General features: G+C 36.7%; 1 protein-coding gene across 2 annotated transcripts in view; it reads left to right on the top strand.

Annotated features, from left to right (window-relative positions):
* The window catches only part of CLVS2 (clavesin 2), an 83,386-nt gene that overhangs the window by 55,134 nt on the left and 11,733 nt on the right, over nucleotides 1-16,519 (top strand). Inside the window, exons 4-5 of one of the 2 annotated variants that reach the window (XM_044249628.1) lie at nucleotides 3,210-3,430; nucleotides 10,872-10,996. In XM_044249628.1, coding sequence (XP_044105563.1) covers nucleotides 3,210-3,430; nucleotides 10,872-10,959 — 309 coding nt within the window. In that variant the 3' untranslated portion in view covers nucleotides 10,960-10,996. Of the gene's footprint in view, nucleotides 1-3,209; nucleotides 3,431-10,871; nucleotides 15,713-16,519 lie in introns of those variants that run through there. The other variant, XM_044249618.1, reaches the window with a different exon arrangement.

Below are 16,519 nucleotides of genomic sequence, written 5' to 3'. Positions count from 1 at the left end.
AAAAAACTTTAATAAATGAAAATCTTACAAGATATGGGAGGATAAGCCTTGGGAATAATTAAAGGCAAAAATCAACAGACAGAAGAAACATCCTCTGCAAATGTCCTGAGACAAATGTGTGCATATTGTGTTTCAGCAGGGAGGAATTAGTAGATGTGTTCAAAAAAGTTTATGGAAGGCCTTATAGGATATACTCTAAAGAGAAAGGAGAAGCCAGTGGGGAATTGTGAGCAGAATGACATGATATGACTAACATTGTGACATGGTCATTCTGGCTGCTGTGTTGAGAACAGAGTGTAGGTGGCAAGAGTGGAAGTGGGGAGAACAATTAGAAGGTTAGTGCAGTAATACAGTTTGTAGGATGACAGTAGCATGACTTAGGGTTGTAGGGGTGGAACTGGTCAGATGTTCAAATTCATGATATATTCTGAATGAAGAATCAAAAGGATTTACTGACAACTTAGGATGAATTGAAGACTTTAGCCTGAGAAACCAGAAGCAGTCCTACCACTGATGTTGAAAACAGGGAAGAGGTGATTTTGGGGAAGAAAGTTGTAGTTCAACTTTGGATATAGTAAGTTTGAGATGGCCATTGACCTCTTAAATGGAGATGTCAAGTAGAGAGTGGAAATAGCAATATGAAGTTCAGAGGAATGGTCTAGATATAAATTTTCAGTGTGCGAACAATATTTAGGGCCCTAGACAGAATGAGATCACCAAGGAGTAAGTACACTTAGAGAAGAGAATAAATCCAAGAACTGAAGTCTGGAGCTCTGTGATATTAAGATGTTGAGGTGATGAGGAATAATCAGCAAAAGAGACTGAAAAGAAGCATCTGTCAAAGTAGGAGAAAATCAAGAGATGCTGGGAGTAAATGTTGCAATGACAAGAGTCATTTATATCCATTGCTGCTGAGAGTTCAAGAAAAATAAGGGCTGAGAATTGGACACTGAATTTAGCAATGAGAAAGAACCTCACAAGAACTATCTTCATGCTCTACTGGAAAGCAAGGCCTGGTTTATTTAGACTGGACTCCGGAAAAATAGGACTAGAGTATTTGGACAGTGAAACAACTCTTTTGATGAGTTTTGTAATTAACTGAAGGAGAGAAATAGTATAATAACTGGAAGTAGAAATCTGGTCAAGAGAGGTTTTGTGCGTCTGTTTGAAGGGGGATGGGAGGAGAGGGATTGGCAAGTTTGCTCTGATGGGAAAGATCTCCCAGACAGAGGAAATTTGATGATACGAGAGAGACAGAAGAGCATTTTGCTTGAGCAATATAACTGAGTAGGAGAGAGGATGGCTTCTAGGACACAGGTGGAGAGGTTGGCCTTTGTAGAATTTATCTTTCCATTGAACTAGGAGCAGAGGCACAGCATACAGACACAGATGCTGGTGGGTGGGTCTCATCTGGTTGCCCTATTTTTTCAGTGAGAGAGGAAATAAGGCCAAAGCTGAAAGTGATGTTGAGGGAGGATGTAGCAGAATGTTAGCAAGGAGAGAGGAAGTGGTGTGCTAGGATAAATCTCTAAAGATTTATTATGATAAGTCGTGCATGACTTGAAGAGGTTTCTTACATGAAGAAACATATCTAATGAAATAAAGTTGTATAACTAATAAAACAAGAGTTTCAGTTGTTAGAACTTAACTACCCCCTCCCAAATTATTTTGATTTCTTATGAGAAGAAACTGTGTGTGTGTGTGTGTGTGTGTGTGTGGTGGGGGGGCTCTTGTGCTATGCAAAGAGGAGCAGGAATGTGTAAAGTTTGCAATTAACCTAATGTGCTTTGGGGCAGACAGCATCTTCCACCTCTGTAGGCTCCATATAAAATATTTCAGGTAGCTGTTTACTCTGCCTATTGTGGCCAGTGACCTGCTGTCATGTTTTTAGTAGTTCATAATCTGTTGAAATTACTTGTTGATTTATAATTCCCATCCCTATTACTTTGTTGGGTGTTGTAGACTAGTTTTTCTTTGTTGTCCTATATATTTATTTCAGTGGACTCTAAAATGACAGAAAGCAAAGATAATTATGTTAGCCTGTTCATCATAAACTTCAAGTATGAGTCACTTAGAAACTATGACTGACTATTTCTAAGTGACTTATAAACTATAATCCTTAAATCTTATATAAATTATATGAGATGACACAAGTGCTTTTTCAGGGAAGACTGATCCACAGTTTTGAGATTGAAATGAAAGAAGAGAAAAGAGGTAAAATTGATGGAGAAACAAATCTTGAATATGTACCTTGAATAATTTTTCAGTTTAAAGGTTATTTATGAGAGAGAGAGAGAGTTGGGAGAGTGGCAGAAGGAGGTTGAGAGGATGAATCCCAAGCGGAGTCCATGCTGAGTGAGGAGCCTGATGTGGGGATTGATCACATGACTGTGAGATCACAACCTGAACCAAAACCAAGAGTCTGACACTCAACCAACTGAGCCACCCAGGTGTCCCAGTGATTTTTTAGTTTCAAAAAAAAGCTCTAGGTAATACCAATAATTAATGTATACATACAGCTTTACATTTTCACTCCATTATTCCATTTTTTATTTAAATAATAAGCATGGAAACCTCTAGTAGAGAAGATGCTGGCAGCATTATAGAATGTAAGTCCTTTGGGATGTAAACCTTCACTCAACCTTACATTATGATAATGCTAATTTGCTTTTATTTACATCAAACACTTTGCATTACAAAGCAGTAATTTAGTGGTTACAGTATTCTTATTTTTATTGATGATAAAAGAGAAAGCCATACTGGTAACAGCTTTTGGGCTTAATAACTTGGATGGGCTCTACAGTTGATGAGTCCCTTATGAGAACGGTCTATTTTAACAGCATTTATTATGCACATCGTTAGCTTTGCATAACTAACATCAAGATGATGTACAGATCAAAATGCCCATTGGATTCTGCTCATGTCTTCACTATAAAGTAGGAAACCAAATTTCAGGTTCCAGCTCTTTAACCCAACCACTATCTGACTTTCTAGGAACTACCTAAGATTCCTACGCCTCAGGATTTTTATATGACATATTAGGATAACAGTACCATCCCTGTCTGTTTCACAGAGTGGATGAAGGAACATTTTAACAGACATGGAAAAATCTTGTTTTTGCTTTTCCTAGCCTCACTTCCTCCTCTTATTATTTGGATGGTATTTATTCTCTTGTGTGTGTTTCTCTTCTCCCCTTCTTGCGTTTGTAGATATTTTTGCATGGTAACAACCTGAACAGTCTACACCAACTAATTCATCCTGAGATCCTGCCTTCTGAGTTTGGAGGAATGCTGCCCCCTTATGACATGGGAACATGGGCAAGAACACTGCTAGACCACGAGTATGATGATGATAGTGAATACAATGTAGACTCCTACAGCATGCCCATGAAGGAGGTGGAAAAGGAACTCTCCCCCAAGTCCATGAAGAGGTATGCTGGAGGTGGCTGGGAAGTGAGCTGTAGCCAGTGTGGGGATGCCCCAAGTGAACTCCAGGGGAGTTCTCTTGGGGAGTATATATTCAGTGGGATTTTTAAATCCTTTTATGCCCCTATGATTAGACATCTAGGAATTTTGAGCCAAAGATAAAGTCATTCAAGGCAATGTCAACTCAGTTTTGTTCCATGTTCAGAGACAATCTGACAAGGCTGTTAGGGGGTCACCAAATCTAGTGGATTTTCAAACTGTACCTTTAGAATTCTGGAGGAGTACCTTAGGCCCAGCAGGTGGGTTAAAGACAGTGCCCATCTCCACAATGAGAAGAACTCCTCTTCTATCTAAGCAATTTACTGGACTTTTGTATAAAATTTCATTTGAAGAAAGGGATCCATAGCAAACACACACACACACACACACATTTCAAACAGTACATTTAAAACATATATTCTCTTCAAGTATCTCAGTCCCAGTTATTTAAAACATACTTTCTCTTCCAGTATCTCTGCCTTGTCTGATTTAAAGGTCTAGCCATTCCTGGGGCAAAACAGTCTATTTTCCTACAGCTTTACTCTTTATAAAGTTCATTTTTGAGTGAGATTCTGATTCCTCGCTTTGACTCTCATGGTATTTTTATGCCTGTTTTCTTTTAGTCAATGCATGTTTATTGAACACATGCTCTGTAATGGATACTTCCCTAGGTGCTTTGGATTCCCTGTGAATATATACATATCCAGCCATAGCTCAGTGACGATGGAGGATGGGGGAGTTGCTGAACATGCCCAAATGGATGACTGCCTCTGAGTTTGCCTTCTGTAGCGAACCAAAAGATATCTAATTGTCAGGCTCCCCCAGGCCACAGCAACCTAGAGTTCACTTGGATAATAGCAATGAATATTATTTCTCTGTTCATTTCCCACCACAGAAATATAAGAACACTCCCTATAAGTCTCTTTTCACTAGACCAGGGAGAATCCAGGCATCACCCCTATTATCCCTCACACTGTCTTGCATCTTTCTCTGATGAAAACCCATGGTCCTTTGGTCATACTTATGTTCATGAACGGCCACCACTGTCCTCAGAGGCAGGCCTTCTTGTGCTGCTGTTGCTGTTGCTGCTACTGTTGTTGGTGTGTGTGATGTTCTCCTCTACCCAGGCTGCTCCGTGATGCCTTGGAGAGAAAGGAAAGGCTGGAGACATCTCCTGCTTTAATTTTTCCATGAATCAACAAGATTATGTGTAAGCCAAGTCTGGGCTTCTCAACTCCTTTCTCTTTAAAAAGGGCTACTTACTGTGAGTTCTATGCTCCCCTATCAAGTCAGTCCATGGATGGGCTCTCAGAGGAGTCTGCTAACTGCTAAAATTTATATTAAAAATTGTATGTGTATGTGTGTGCAGGTGTAGGTATTTTGTGTATTTTTCTGGAGGAAAAGAATATATTTCATCAACTTCTTAAAAAAGTTTTCTAAAACAAAAATATTTAAAAGACAGTTGCCTAAGAATAGCTTCCTTCCTTCCTTCCTTTTTTTTTTTTTTTTTTTGAGATTTTTATTTATTTATTTGAAAGAAGAGAAAGCAAAGGGAGAGGCAGAAGAAGAAGCAGGTTCCCTAACAAGCAGGGAGCCCAGTGTGGAGCTTGATTTTAGGATTCTGTGATAATAACCTGAGCCAAAAGTAGATGCTTAACCGACTGAACCACCCAGGTGCCCCAGAATAACTTTCTTCTAATAAAAATAATAATCCTAATTGTTGTTACAATCTGTGGTTTACTATGTACTTATCATGAGTCTCAGGTCCTGTCTACGTATTTTTTTGTAACATTAATTTATTTTATCCTCACATCAACCCTGTTAAACAGATGTTGGATCCTCAAAGTCACATAGTCTATAATTAGTGGACCAGGGTTCCATCCATGAGGTATAGAATAAACCTTCCTTGTCTACCCTCTGAGACAGCACAGTGTAAAGCTGTCACCCTGGAACTAAGCTACATAAGGATTTGAAAACAGCTGTCACAGGTGATTCCCTGATCTTTGCCTTTCCCAGCAAACAATGCTCAATGCTCATTTCCTTCAACCACTTCTGCCACTTGTTGGCTAACACGGTCCTTTCCGCAGAGCACATGTGTCTCCACATCTTCCACGTCCTGGGGGTACCCTATCACCTGCAGTCTGCATGGCTGCCCTCCTCCCAAACTTCTTACCTGGTGTCGTGGCCTCTACCCTTACCCTGCTCCCCTGGCTCCAACTTACTACCCATATGGCAATCTAAAACATCTCTCAACTTTTGGTCAGATCACTTCACTTCTCTGCTTTAAATTTTTTAACGACTGCTGGTTATACAGTGAATGAAATCAATTCTGTAACATGGCTTCCAAAGTGCTCTATGATCTGACCCCGCCCCCTCACTCATCTAAGTGTATCCCACCGTCTCTTTCCTCTCTTTCAGCCACAGTCTCCTTCCTTCTGCTTTTGCAGCCTTCCTCTCCAGCTTGTTCCTCTCTAAAAGCCTTTCCACTTGTCCCTGCTGCATGGCGCTCTTTTCCTGCATCTCCCATTCAAAGTCACCTCCCTGAGAGAGTGGTGAGGTCTTTAACAACCACTAGGTCTTGATCAACTCTACATCCTCCTCATGCTTGTCTCTCCATATCAGTCGCTTCCTTTATTTTCTGCCTGCCAAATGATTCATTTTATTTAACATTATGTCCCCTCCCCAGATTCAGGCTTCATGAAGACTTCAGTGACTTTGTCTATTCCATTCTCTGAATCTCCAGCACCTGGAGTAGGGCCTAAAACACAGAGGGTGCCCACTGGGGACCAGTGGAGTGAATGAAGGAGCACTCTGCTGTCTGTCAGTGGCCCCTTTTAAGTGAGAACAACTTGAATAGGTGACATATGATGCTATCACTACTTCCATCTAAGTTCCAGAACCCTAGCTTTGCCCAACCCCACCCCCATCCCCTCACCCCCTTGGCTTCCTTTGGTTTCTGTTGACTCTGTTGCTGTGGTTCAGGCAGCCAAAGCACATTGCTGACTCATACTGAGCTCCCTAGCACTAAAAGGTTCTTTACGTATAGATCCGTACCCTCATAATTCTCTTTTTATGTTTAGCTTTTTCCTTCAAGCAGATAATTTTAATTGATTAACACCATCTTGTTAGACTTGGCTCAATCTGTCCACCTTTTGAAGTCTTTTTGGATCCTGATTTTCTTCTCCAATTAATTAGACCATTCTGTCCTCTGCAGACTTGGCTCACAGCACGTTGACCTCCCCAACCCGGAGTTTCTTGCTTTTGACGTAGATTGATTAGAATTTCAGACATCCTTTGTTTGGTGTACATTTTGTATCATATGAAGATTTTCAGGTTCTGTCTGAAAACTTGTGAAGAAAGAGCTTAAGAAAGTTATTTCATTCAATTCTGACCTTCTGTGTATCAGGGAGTGCCAGTTCCCCATCAAGGATGGAGAGAATTATTCCTAATTTTCCCTTGCTCTCCTCTCCTCCAACCCCCCCCATTTTGTAATATCATTAGATTGAGAGGGAGAAAAATGATTCCTTCACCAGAGACTTGTAGATATTTCCTCCTTCAGAATTAAGGAGATGTGGGTGAAGAAGGGTTTGTTTTCCTGGGTCGATTTGTGGAGGAATAGCATGGTCACATGAAAAGAAACAAAGTTCAGTAGATTGTGGGGGCCTTATACTAGGGGAACATCTTTTACCTTCTGTCTCTACTACCTAGGGTAGTGTCTGGGATAGGCACATAACAGCTGCAGTGAGCAGCTATTATACTAGATATTAACATTATATAGATATTAACATTGCTATTGTAATATGAACTCTGAGTTTATCGAATAATATTCAACATCTATTGTTACTACATGTCAAATTCCATCTAATGTTTTGTATATATTGACTTCTTTGCTTCTGTAAACAATTAATCAGGCAGTGCTCTTCCCCTTTCATTGGTGAGGAGACCCAGATGCAGAGAGGGTAAGTATCTTCCACCTGGGACATAGCTGCAAAGTAACACTGCTAATATCTGAAAACAGGCCACAAGATTCCATAAGTCATCTCCCCAAGTGTTACTATTTGCTATCTGCCAGAATCTGTGCTGCAGTTTCTGCATGCATTATTGAATTTGATCCTCAGTACATCTGTATGATGTAGGTTATTTTTCTCCCATCTTGTAGTTAAAAGAGTAAAATCTAGGAAGTTTAAGTAGCCTCCTCCTGGTCACAACTGCTAGCAAATAACAGAACTGGAATAGGAATCTCCTTCTGTCCAAAATCTATCCTCTTAAACACGAAGGTATAGTGCCATATTGTGGATGCACAATAAATGAAAAAAAAATGATATCTGAATAATTAAACTTAAGTGATTGGGTTCCATGAAAACAAAATACAAGTTACTCATTGCAAAGCCAGCAGAGGCTATGTGGAGACCACTGAGATACACTATGAGTTAATGATCAACAACTCCTTTTGTTGCAGTGGAAACAGAACAATGCACTGACCAGTTGTGGTCCTGCACAAATAGCCCTGTTGTTTTGGATAAGACAGAAAAAAAAATCTGGACTTAAATAACAGTACATCTGGGACAATTAAATACTAAAAAACACACACACACACAAAAAAAAAAACACCACACAACTTAATCAGAAATCATTTCTGCCTGGCTTGTTTTATTGAACAATTATTCTACATATGGAGCCAGTATTCATCATCCAACAATTCTGATACTGGTCGTGCATGAGAAAAGCAAACTAGGAATTTAGTTTATCCAGGTGGATAGTGCACTATAATTTAAAATATTTCATTAAAATCACCATACCCTCTAATCATTTTTTTTAATAGTCAAGGAACATAAGGATTTAAAAGATTGTGTGTGGGTGTGTATGCCCATGTGTGTGCATGATATATGTTTTAATAGAACCTTACGACAAATGCCCAAATTCTGTACTTTGTGCTGTCTGAAGAGCTTTGGTGTGCACTGATTGATACTATTAGGATATGCTTCAACATTTACAGAATAAATCCAACTTTGTAAGAATTTTGAAACCTGTTTTCTATTAAGAATTTCTTTTTTGGGGGCACCTGGGTTGTGCAGTCGGTTAAGCATCTGCCTTCTGTTCAGGTGGGGTTGAGCCCCACATCAGGCTCCCTGGTCTGCGAGGAGCCTGCTTCCCCTTTTCCCCCACGGGGTGCTCTCTAGCTCTTTCTCTGTATCTCTCCAATAAATAAACAAAATCTTTAAAAAAAAAAAAGAATTTCTTTTTTTATAGGATAAATTGCTTTATCTTTATTACTCTTAGTTTTAAATGCCTAACACCAAACTTCTTTCAATATTGGAAACTATTTCTTGGATAGAATTGAAGATACTGAGATTCGGTTGTGTAACGGATTCTGTAATACATGTTGTGTTCACTGTAAGGAGAAAAACTGATGAAGTCCCTGCTCATGGAACTTGTAGTTGAGTGGGTACCAGTTGTCAAGTTAATATTTCAGTACAGAACATTCAATGAACTTTTTTTGTGATTTAGCACAGATTTTTCTTGGGAAATAATTCTTTTTGGTTGAACCTAAGTAAAATAGTGGTAAAGCTCTAATTCCTAAGTGTTTTGTACAATTGTCCACTGTGTTAAAATGTATTTTATTCATGAGATAAAGGATTTTTCCTAAGATAAATTATTATTGCATTTAAAAGTGATACAAAATCTTTTATTCCTCCTACTCTTCTTCCCCTCCTCCTTCTCCTTCTCTCTCTCGCTCGCTCGCTCTCACGCATCTGCTGATTCAACTTTAATTGATCTCCTTTCTGATATAGACATATCTAACTATTATTGAGATAAAATAGTGAAAATGACTTAGGAAATAAAGCATTCTTGTTTTAATGCTCTCACCTTCCTTTTTGTTCGCTCTTTGGAATCAAATGTAAGTTTATTTAAATGAATGAGTCAATTAATCAGTTAATCCTATAAGTATTTTTGCTTTGATAATTAGTTCCATTGCTGTTCTTTTTCATTAGCATGTGCAGTTGTATTTTAGCTTATAGTCTTTCTTTCTGAGAGTTAATGAGGTTTGCTAAGAGGCATATTGCTGCAGCAATAGCCAATTGGCTGGAATGCAGCAGCAGGGGGAAAATTCATTACTGAGGAGAGTTTTAAAAGGGCAGCTGCTTCTTTAATGCCATAGCTATTAAGAAAGCAGTTTCCTGCCATAATAGTAGCATGTTTCATTGACTTTCCTCCTTCCCAGTTTCATGTTGTTTTCTAATGATGAATTGAGATATAATTCCCACCTACTATCAAAAGTGGGTGTAAGGAGTTCAAATTATTTGTTCTCCTAATCAGAAAGTGTCTCTGCCTATATAAGAGGGTTTTTTTTTTTTTAAGGTCTTAAATAATTCCCTGAAACTTTCCAGAGTAAAACTGATTTTATTCAGGTGTCCTAGTGGGAAATTTAACAAAAACTCTCAAATTTTGATTGTTTTTTTCTAATGTGGTCATTAGAAATAAAACATGATGGCTAAAAAAATGCACATTCATGTTGAATTTGTTTCACTGAGGTTTTTTTTTAAAATATTTATTTATTTATTTATTTGAGAGAGATAGAGGTTGCATGCAAGCTGGGGGAGGGCAGAGGGCAAGGGAGAGAGAGAGAGAGAGAGAGAGAAAGAGAGAGAATATCAAGCAGGCTCCATACCCAGCATGGAACCCAGAACAGGGCTCTATCTCATCACCCTGCAATCATGACCTGAGCCAAAATCAAGAGTCCTGGCTTAACCAGCCTCAGATCATAGAGTTCTTTAAGACAGGAATCAAGACTCCTATCATTTCTATTTCATTTCTCATAGAAGTAGTTTCACTGTAATAATTTCCCACTTGGAGATGTTCTATCATCATCCATCTGTCCTATACTATAAATTCTTACTTTCAAAGAGAAGACTCTTGGGCGCTTGGGTGGCTCAGTGGGTTAAGCCGCTGCCTTCGGCTCAGGTCATGATCTCAGGGTCCTGGGATCGAGTCCCGCATCGGGCTCTCTGCTCAGCAGGGAGCCTGCTTCCTCCTCTCTCTCTCTGCCTGCCTCTCTGCCTACTTGTGATCTCTCTCTGTCAAATAAATAAATAAAATCTTTAAAAAAAAAAAAGAGAAGACTCTTGATCAGTGTGAAGAGAAGAACTTAAGCCTATTATCGTTCATTTAGAAAACTTTCCTGCTCATTATTCTATTTAGAGCTCAAAGGGGATTGTTTTCTCCCTCTGATAAAAAACCTACTGTAAATATATCCCTCCCTAAAACATGCAGCATTCTCAGTTCATAAATCTCTTGTTGAAGGGAAGATAATCCTCATCCATGAGAGAAGTAATAATGGAGAAAAGGCAGAGAAGGCAATGTGATTATTTGGTAATAACTCACTGACATTGGCCCTATCATTTCCAGATCCCAATCGGTAGTGGATCCTACAGTATTAAAACGCATGGATAAAAACGAGGAAGAAAACATGCAGCCTTTGCTCTCCCTGGACTGATAACTTCTCTGCACTCCCCATGGATTAGGAATGGAAGGTACTTGTTTTCAGCAACAGGGACAGCACTATGGAGGAATGACCAGCTGGAAACTTATTTATTCATGTTAATGTAGCATAATATAAAATAAGGCATTGGGCTTTCCCATTCGCTTGAACCATGGGTGCCCTGGTCTGGAGTTAAAGAAAAAAAGTCAATAATTTATTCTGTAAGTGCCAAGTTCTCTGTAAATATAATGTAATCTTCACGTCAAGTTTGTAAACTTTGGTAGTAACTGAAATTGGAAAAGATTGGCTCATGAATCCATGCCAGTGATATGAACTATAACAAAAACCAGAAAAGACACATATACAATGGAAGCTAATTAAATGTAGCTCTGTTTCCTATGAAGCCATATTTCAGCTCTCATAGTGATTGTTTCAATGTTTTTCTCTGAAACTGTCATATTCCAATGTACTTTTAATGGACACAGGTAACTAGATGATTCTAGGAAATTAGTATGATAAATGTCTAGTGATTTCCTGTCTAGTGATTTTCATTTCACAGAAAATGTGTCCTAGTGACTATCACTGGCCTTGAATTTTGGAGACAAGGAATGGCAGAGGAGCTGGTAAACTAAACACTTGAACTCCTCTGTGTTGTTTAATTTCTGGAGTCTTGTGAAAAGATATGTTTCCCAAATTAAGATGTGGAATTCTGAAAACGAGTGGATTTTTTTTTAAATTTATGTCTTCACAGTGTGTCTTTTATTTGAGATCCTATTGTATCCATGTTTGATGTACTTTAAGGACGTTTTCCCAAAAAAACTCTTGAACAAAGAGAAAGAGAACTCATACGTGAATAGTGTTTTGACAACTAACTTTGGACATAAAAGTTGCCATGTACAGATAAGGGGCTAATTTCTAATTCTTGTGCACTGGTTGGAAATATATATATATATATATATATATTCACATGCACATATATATTTTTATTGAGCTCTAATAAATCCTTGATGTGACAGGCTTATAAAATAAATCATACATATTCAATGGTCTTAGAGATTATAAATGATTATGTGAGATACTAACTCTGGAAAACTGCTTCCACTAAAGTTAATGAAAATGAGGTATAATGAAACAGACTTTCAGTGAACCTGTTTTAAGGGAATTCTAATTTGATTTGTAATGCAATCTTGAGTCTGTGCCATTTTAGTGAAATATATTTTTCCTTCACAAAACAACAGTTCTCAACATGATGTAGGCAGTACCAGGTGACCAAGAGTAATATAATTTCTCTCAAATTCAAGTTAATTATCTTAATGGTCCTATAAGTACAGATTTTCTTTTCAGAAAAGATTGAAAGAACATACTGCATCCATAAGACATAACGAAAGCATCTGAGGGAATCTGAGATAGCATATTATAGTTTAAATCTAGATGTGGAATCCTTATGTTAGTTTTTATTTCATAAAAATTCTACAATTATAGAACATTTAAAAAATCTTACTTTAAATTTCAAATTCCAGTGTGAAAAAGCAAGATTTTTACCACCTTTTCAGAGTGCTAATTTTTGAGATTGAAAATTTACCACTGAAATATTCTTTTGAAAGAAAAATATCTCAAGGAACTCTTGGAAACCAACAGAAATAAAGGCATGTAGCAGCCTTTATATACTCTTTAGCCAAAAGCTTCAAAAATTCCACTTACAGTTCTATACCAAAATTCTTAAAATCAAGATCAGTACACCAACTTATGGTATCACGAATGGACTATCCAGTGTTGGTAAAAATACATAAGCATATGTAAATAATAGGATTAAAATATACCTTAAAAATGCCAACCTTAAATCAAGTCTGGAAGAATAACAAGTGTCAGACCCTCTGCTCTACCCACAAATATTATATAGAGATCAGAATGAATTAGAGATAAAAAGCCACAGCAACTCTTATCTTTGTAAGTACCCTAACCACAGGATTCTTATATTTGGCCTACCTGACATACATTTTATAGTCTTAGACTTTATATATGATAGAAGCAAGTGTTAGGCAATATGATGTATTAGGATAAAATAGAAACAAAGTACAGAAAGATGGTCAACTTTTCATTCTCCTGTGTTTCTCTTGATATACATTGTTTATTGCCAATTTTTAGAATTCTACCAGCTTCAGATGTCAACTAGCATAGCCAGCTTCTTTCCCCTCTCATAAGGGTAGTGTTGTAAGGTATAAAAATAACGAGAAGGGCATATTGTACGTGTATACCTGTCTAACTATGATTCCCATCATCTCCCTTACCCAACATCTGGAAATTTTACATCCCATTGCTACGTGTCTGCTCTTCTTCAAATGAGCAATTGAGAATTGGTTGCATTGTGTAGAATATTTTTAAATGAATGAACAAATTACAACAATGATGCCTTTTGAAATTGCTTTATCTAATTCAATCTGTGAGTAAACTCATTGTCCAGGAATGTTTTTGGACCTGCTTTTAGTCAAGGGATATTTGATCAACTTTATAAATTTCCTTTCAGAATCAGCTAACTAGCAGCATTTAGAGATATTTTCCACTAGTATTTCCTGTTATGTAGCTATGTCTGTTGTCACATAACTTAGTAAATAAGCACCACTCTATGTCATTTTAATTGTGATAATGCTCTCTCTCTGTTTTGTGCATGACTAAGTGTGCACACACGGCTGTTTGCCCTCATGAATTTGCCTAGTTTGAAATCTATGCTTTCCTTCATAGCTGTCTTGTTAAAAGGATTACCACATTTGATCTGGAATGGACCAGTAGTTCTGCTTCTCTCACCCTGCCTGTTCCACCAGCTCTTTCCTATATCCTTTCTTTCTTCCCTTGTTTCAGGGGCTGCTGCTTCCAAAGCTGGTTTAAAAATAAATCACTTTCCTTTTATGGTCAGTGATATTTGCACACATTTTGCCTGATATCGTCAAAGAAAGAGATTATCGTGAAAATATACTCTAAGAAATATGAAGAAGTGCCTCTTTGAAAATGAGATAAAGCAGTGATACTAGAATATGGATTCTATTTGTAGTCTTCTCCTGAAAGTAAATACATGCATCTAAATCATAAGTGTGAAACTTGAACATTCCCAGACAGCTTTAAGTCTTTATTGCATCAGTTCAATACCATAATTTGAAGACATTATTTACAAATCTGGCGTTACACTAGAATATACAAGTCCTTGCAAGGAAGTTTTTAAAGTAGGCATGCATGACTTCTTTTATTTCAGTAATAGTTTGCATAGTGTAGGCAGACATTCCTTAAGTCTTTTCCCATAAAATGCTTATTTATTTTACAGGACTGAAAATTCATACCTTCCTAAGCAGGAAAGCCAGGGAGCTAGGTTCTCTTTAATATTGTTAACTGGGTCACATTGTTAAATTAAACATTTGAAGTTTCTGTAATATTCCTGAGGGGGCAACGATCCCTTTAATGCATCAAGAAAATGAAGCATTGTTTTAGGCCTTGGGGAGCATGTTTATCACTCACACACACACACACACAAACCCTTAGAGCCATGGCAGTGTATCTCCAGAAACTGACTTCCTTTCCTTCTCCAAACAACCTAAAGGTTTATGGATATGTCTATGGTCCTTGAGAGAAATTATATCAAGAAAACCTGCTGTGAGGCTATGTACACTTCCATTGCTTTATCTAAATGTCTAACTCGTCTGGTTAATACTTTTTTTGATTATTTCATGTGTATTTATTAATGGTTACTTGAAAGTTGCCATCAGCCATCAGGACTTTTTTAGAATGATTTTCAACCCATAAAATAAAAGGAGCAGAGCTCTGGCATGATATTTGAATTTTTCAGATATAGTATCATCAAAAAGCTCATAGGCAAATATTCCATTTAAATATGCTATATAGCTATGTAGCCTAAAAATAGTGGTACATTTTAAATTTATGAGGCTTTTAGATCACGTAAGAATCAGCAAGTTGTATAAAATATATTTGGCACAAACGTGGAAGATTGGTTAATTATTCAGGATGCATAATTATCTTCAGTAGTAAAAAAGATTTTTTTCTTTGTTTTAGTTGAAAAAACTTATTTTCAATATGCTATTGGAACTATTTAGCACTACCTACTATTTGAAAGGTGACAAGTAAGAATACAAAAGGAAGCTTGACTTTGAAACATTATTATATCATATCTTCATGGCTTAAAGACATAATTTTTCACAAATTCACGTTTTGATTTGGTAAACATCCATAGGTTAACCCCACACATGGAGATGCTATTAGGAAGTCTATTCTATGATGAGTGTGGAAATGTATTCCTTTGGATTTGGGGAAAAAAAATGTATAGCAGCAATTCTGTGGACTGAAATAACCAAATTGTACTATTTTTCAAAGATGGAGGATGCAAATGATACTGTTGAAATTCAAACAAAAAAAAGTATAGATTATGCACTTTTATAATAGAGAGTAAACATTGTTACAATGAAGAAGGTGTTTGGTCAGTATTGGACTAGTTTCAAGTTTCAATACAAATATCTGTGTCTTTAATGATATCAATATGATTTATTTTGTCAAAACTATTTTTGTGGTGAATGAGAGGGACCTAGATGAAAAATCGAAATAAATGTTAATGGAACTTTTAAGAGTGAACTAATTCTCAATAACTTTAAAAAATTGCAGTGGATGATAACTGGTTTACATATAGCAGAGATTTCAAGCACTGTCTTTGTTCTAATCCAGCTTTCAGTTTTCAACTTATTTAAAAGATAAATAAAATTCTAAAACCAAATAGTTTTTGTTTTCAAAACTGTTCATAAAAAAAGGATGTCTAAAAGGTAATTATACAAGTCCTTGATAAGGATATAAGCACACTGTTTACTATTTGAGGGAGCTATTTATTACAATACAATAGTAAAACTGGTATAATAAAATTTTTGAATGAATACACATTTCTGCTTTTAAAAAAGCATTCATTTTGCATATGGTGAACATTGAATTTGATAGTACTGGATCTGTTGCACCTGTGAAATGTAAATTTCTAAAATGGCATCTAAAAATGAACAATAACTATTTCTTAAAGAAATTTTAGTTAGCTATTTAGGTTAGAATATCTGAGATTTTTCTGACACTTCTATGTTTGGAGCTTAAAGGAGAAACAGAATTCATTCAATCAAAATGTCATTTTTTTAGTATTCTATAACTTTTAGACAAGATTTCAAGGGATAGTATGAATGAAGAAGTAAATCACCATTTAAGTTGCATATAACAATGGGAATGACCAGTAAATATTTCACTCTTTGTTTGAAGAGTGGCATTAAAAAAATAAAATAAAGTTGTGGCATTAGACATAAATTCAAAATTATAAAAAAGCATTGATTTCAATAAATTCTATTGAAATACCCCATTTCAAAATATAAAATAAAGTTATTCAATAAATAAATACACTCAATAAACACTCAATAAATACACATTTGTATCTTCTGCTAGTTTTCCTCATTTAACCTATCTGTAGATGAAAAGTTATCTAACGAGGGAAAAGAGACTTTTTTTTCAAAAAATTTTCTTTTTTTATTTGACAGAGAGAGAGAGTGTGTAC

This window comes from Neovison vison, chromosome 1, assembly GCF_020171115.1.
Source record: "Neovison vison isolate M4711 chromosome 1, ASM_NN_V1, whole genome shotgun sequence".
NCBI lineage: Eukaryota > Metazoa > Chordata > Mammalia > Carnivora > Mustelidae > Neogale > Neogale vison.
Note: the sequence above shows the minus strand (reverse complement) of the source record. Positions and strands in the feature narration are given on the sequence as shown.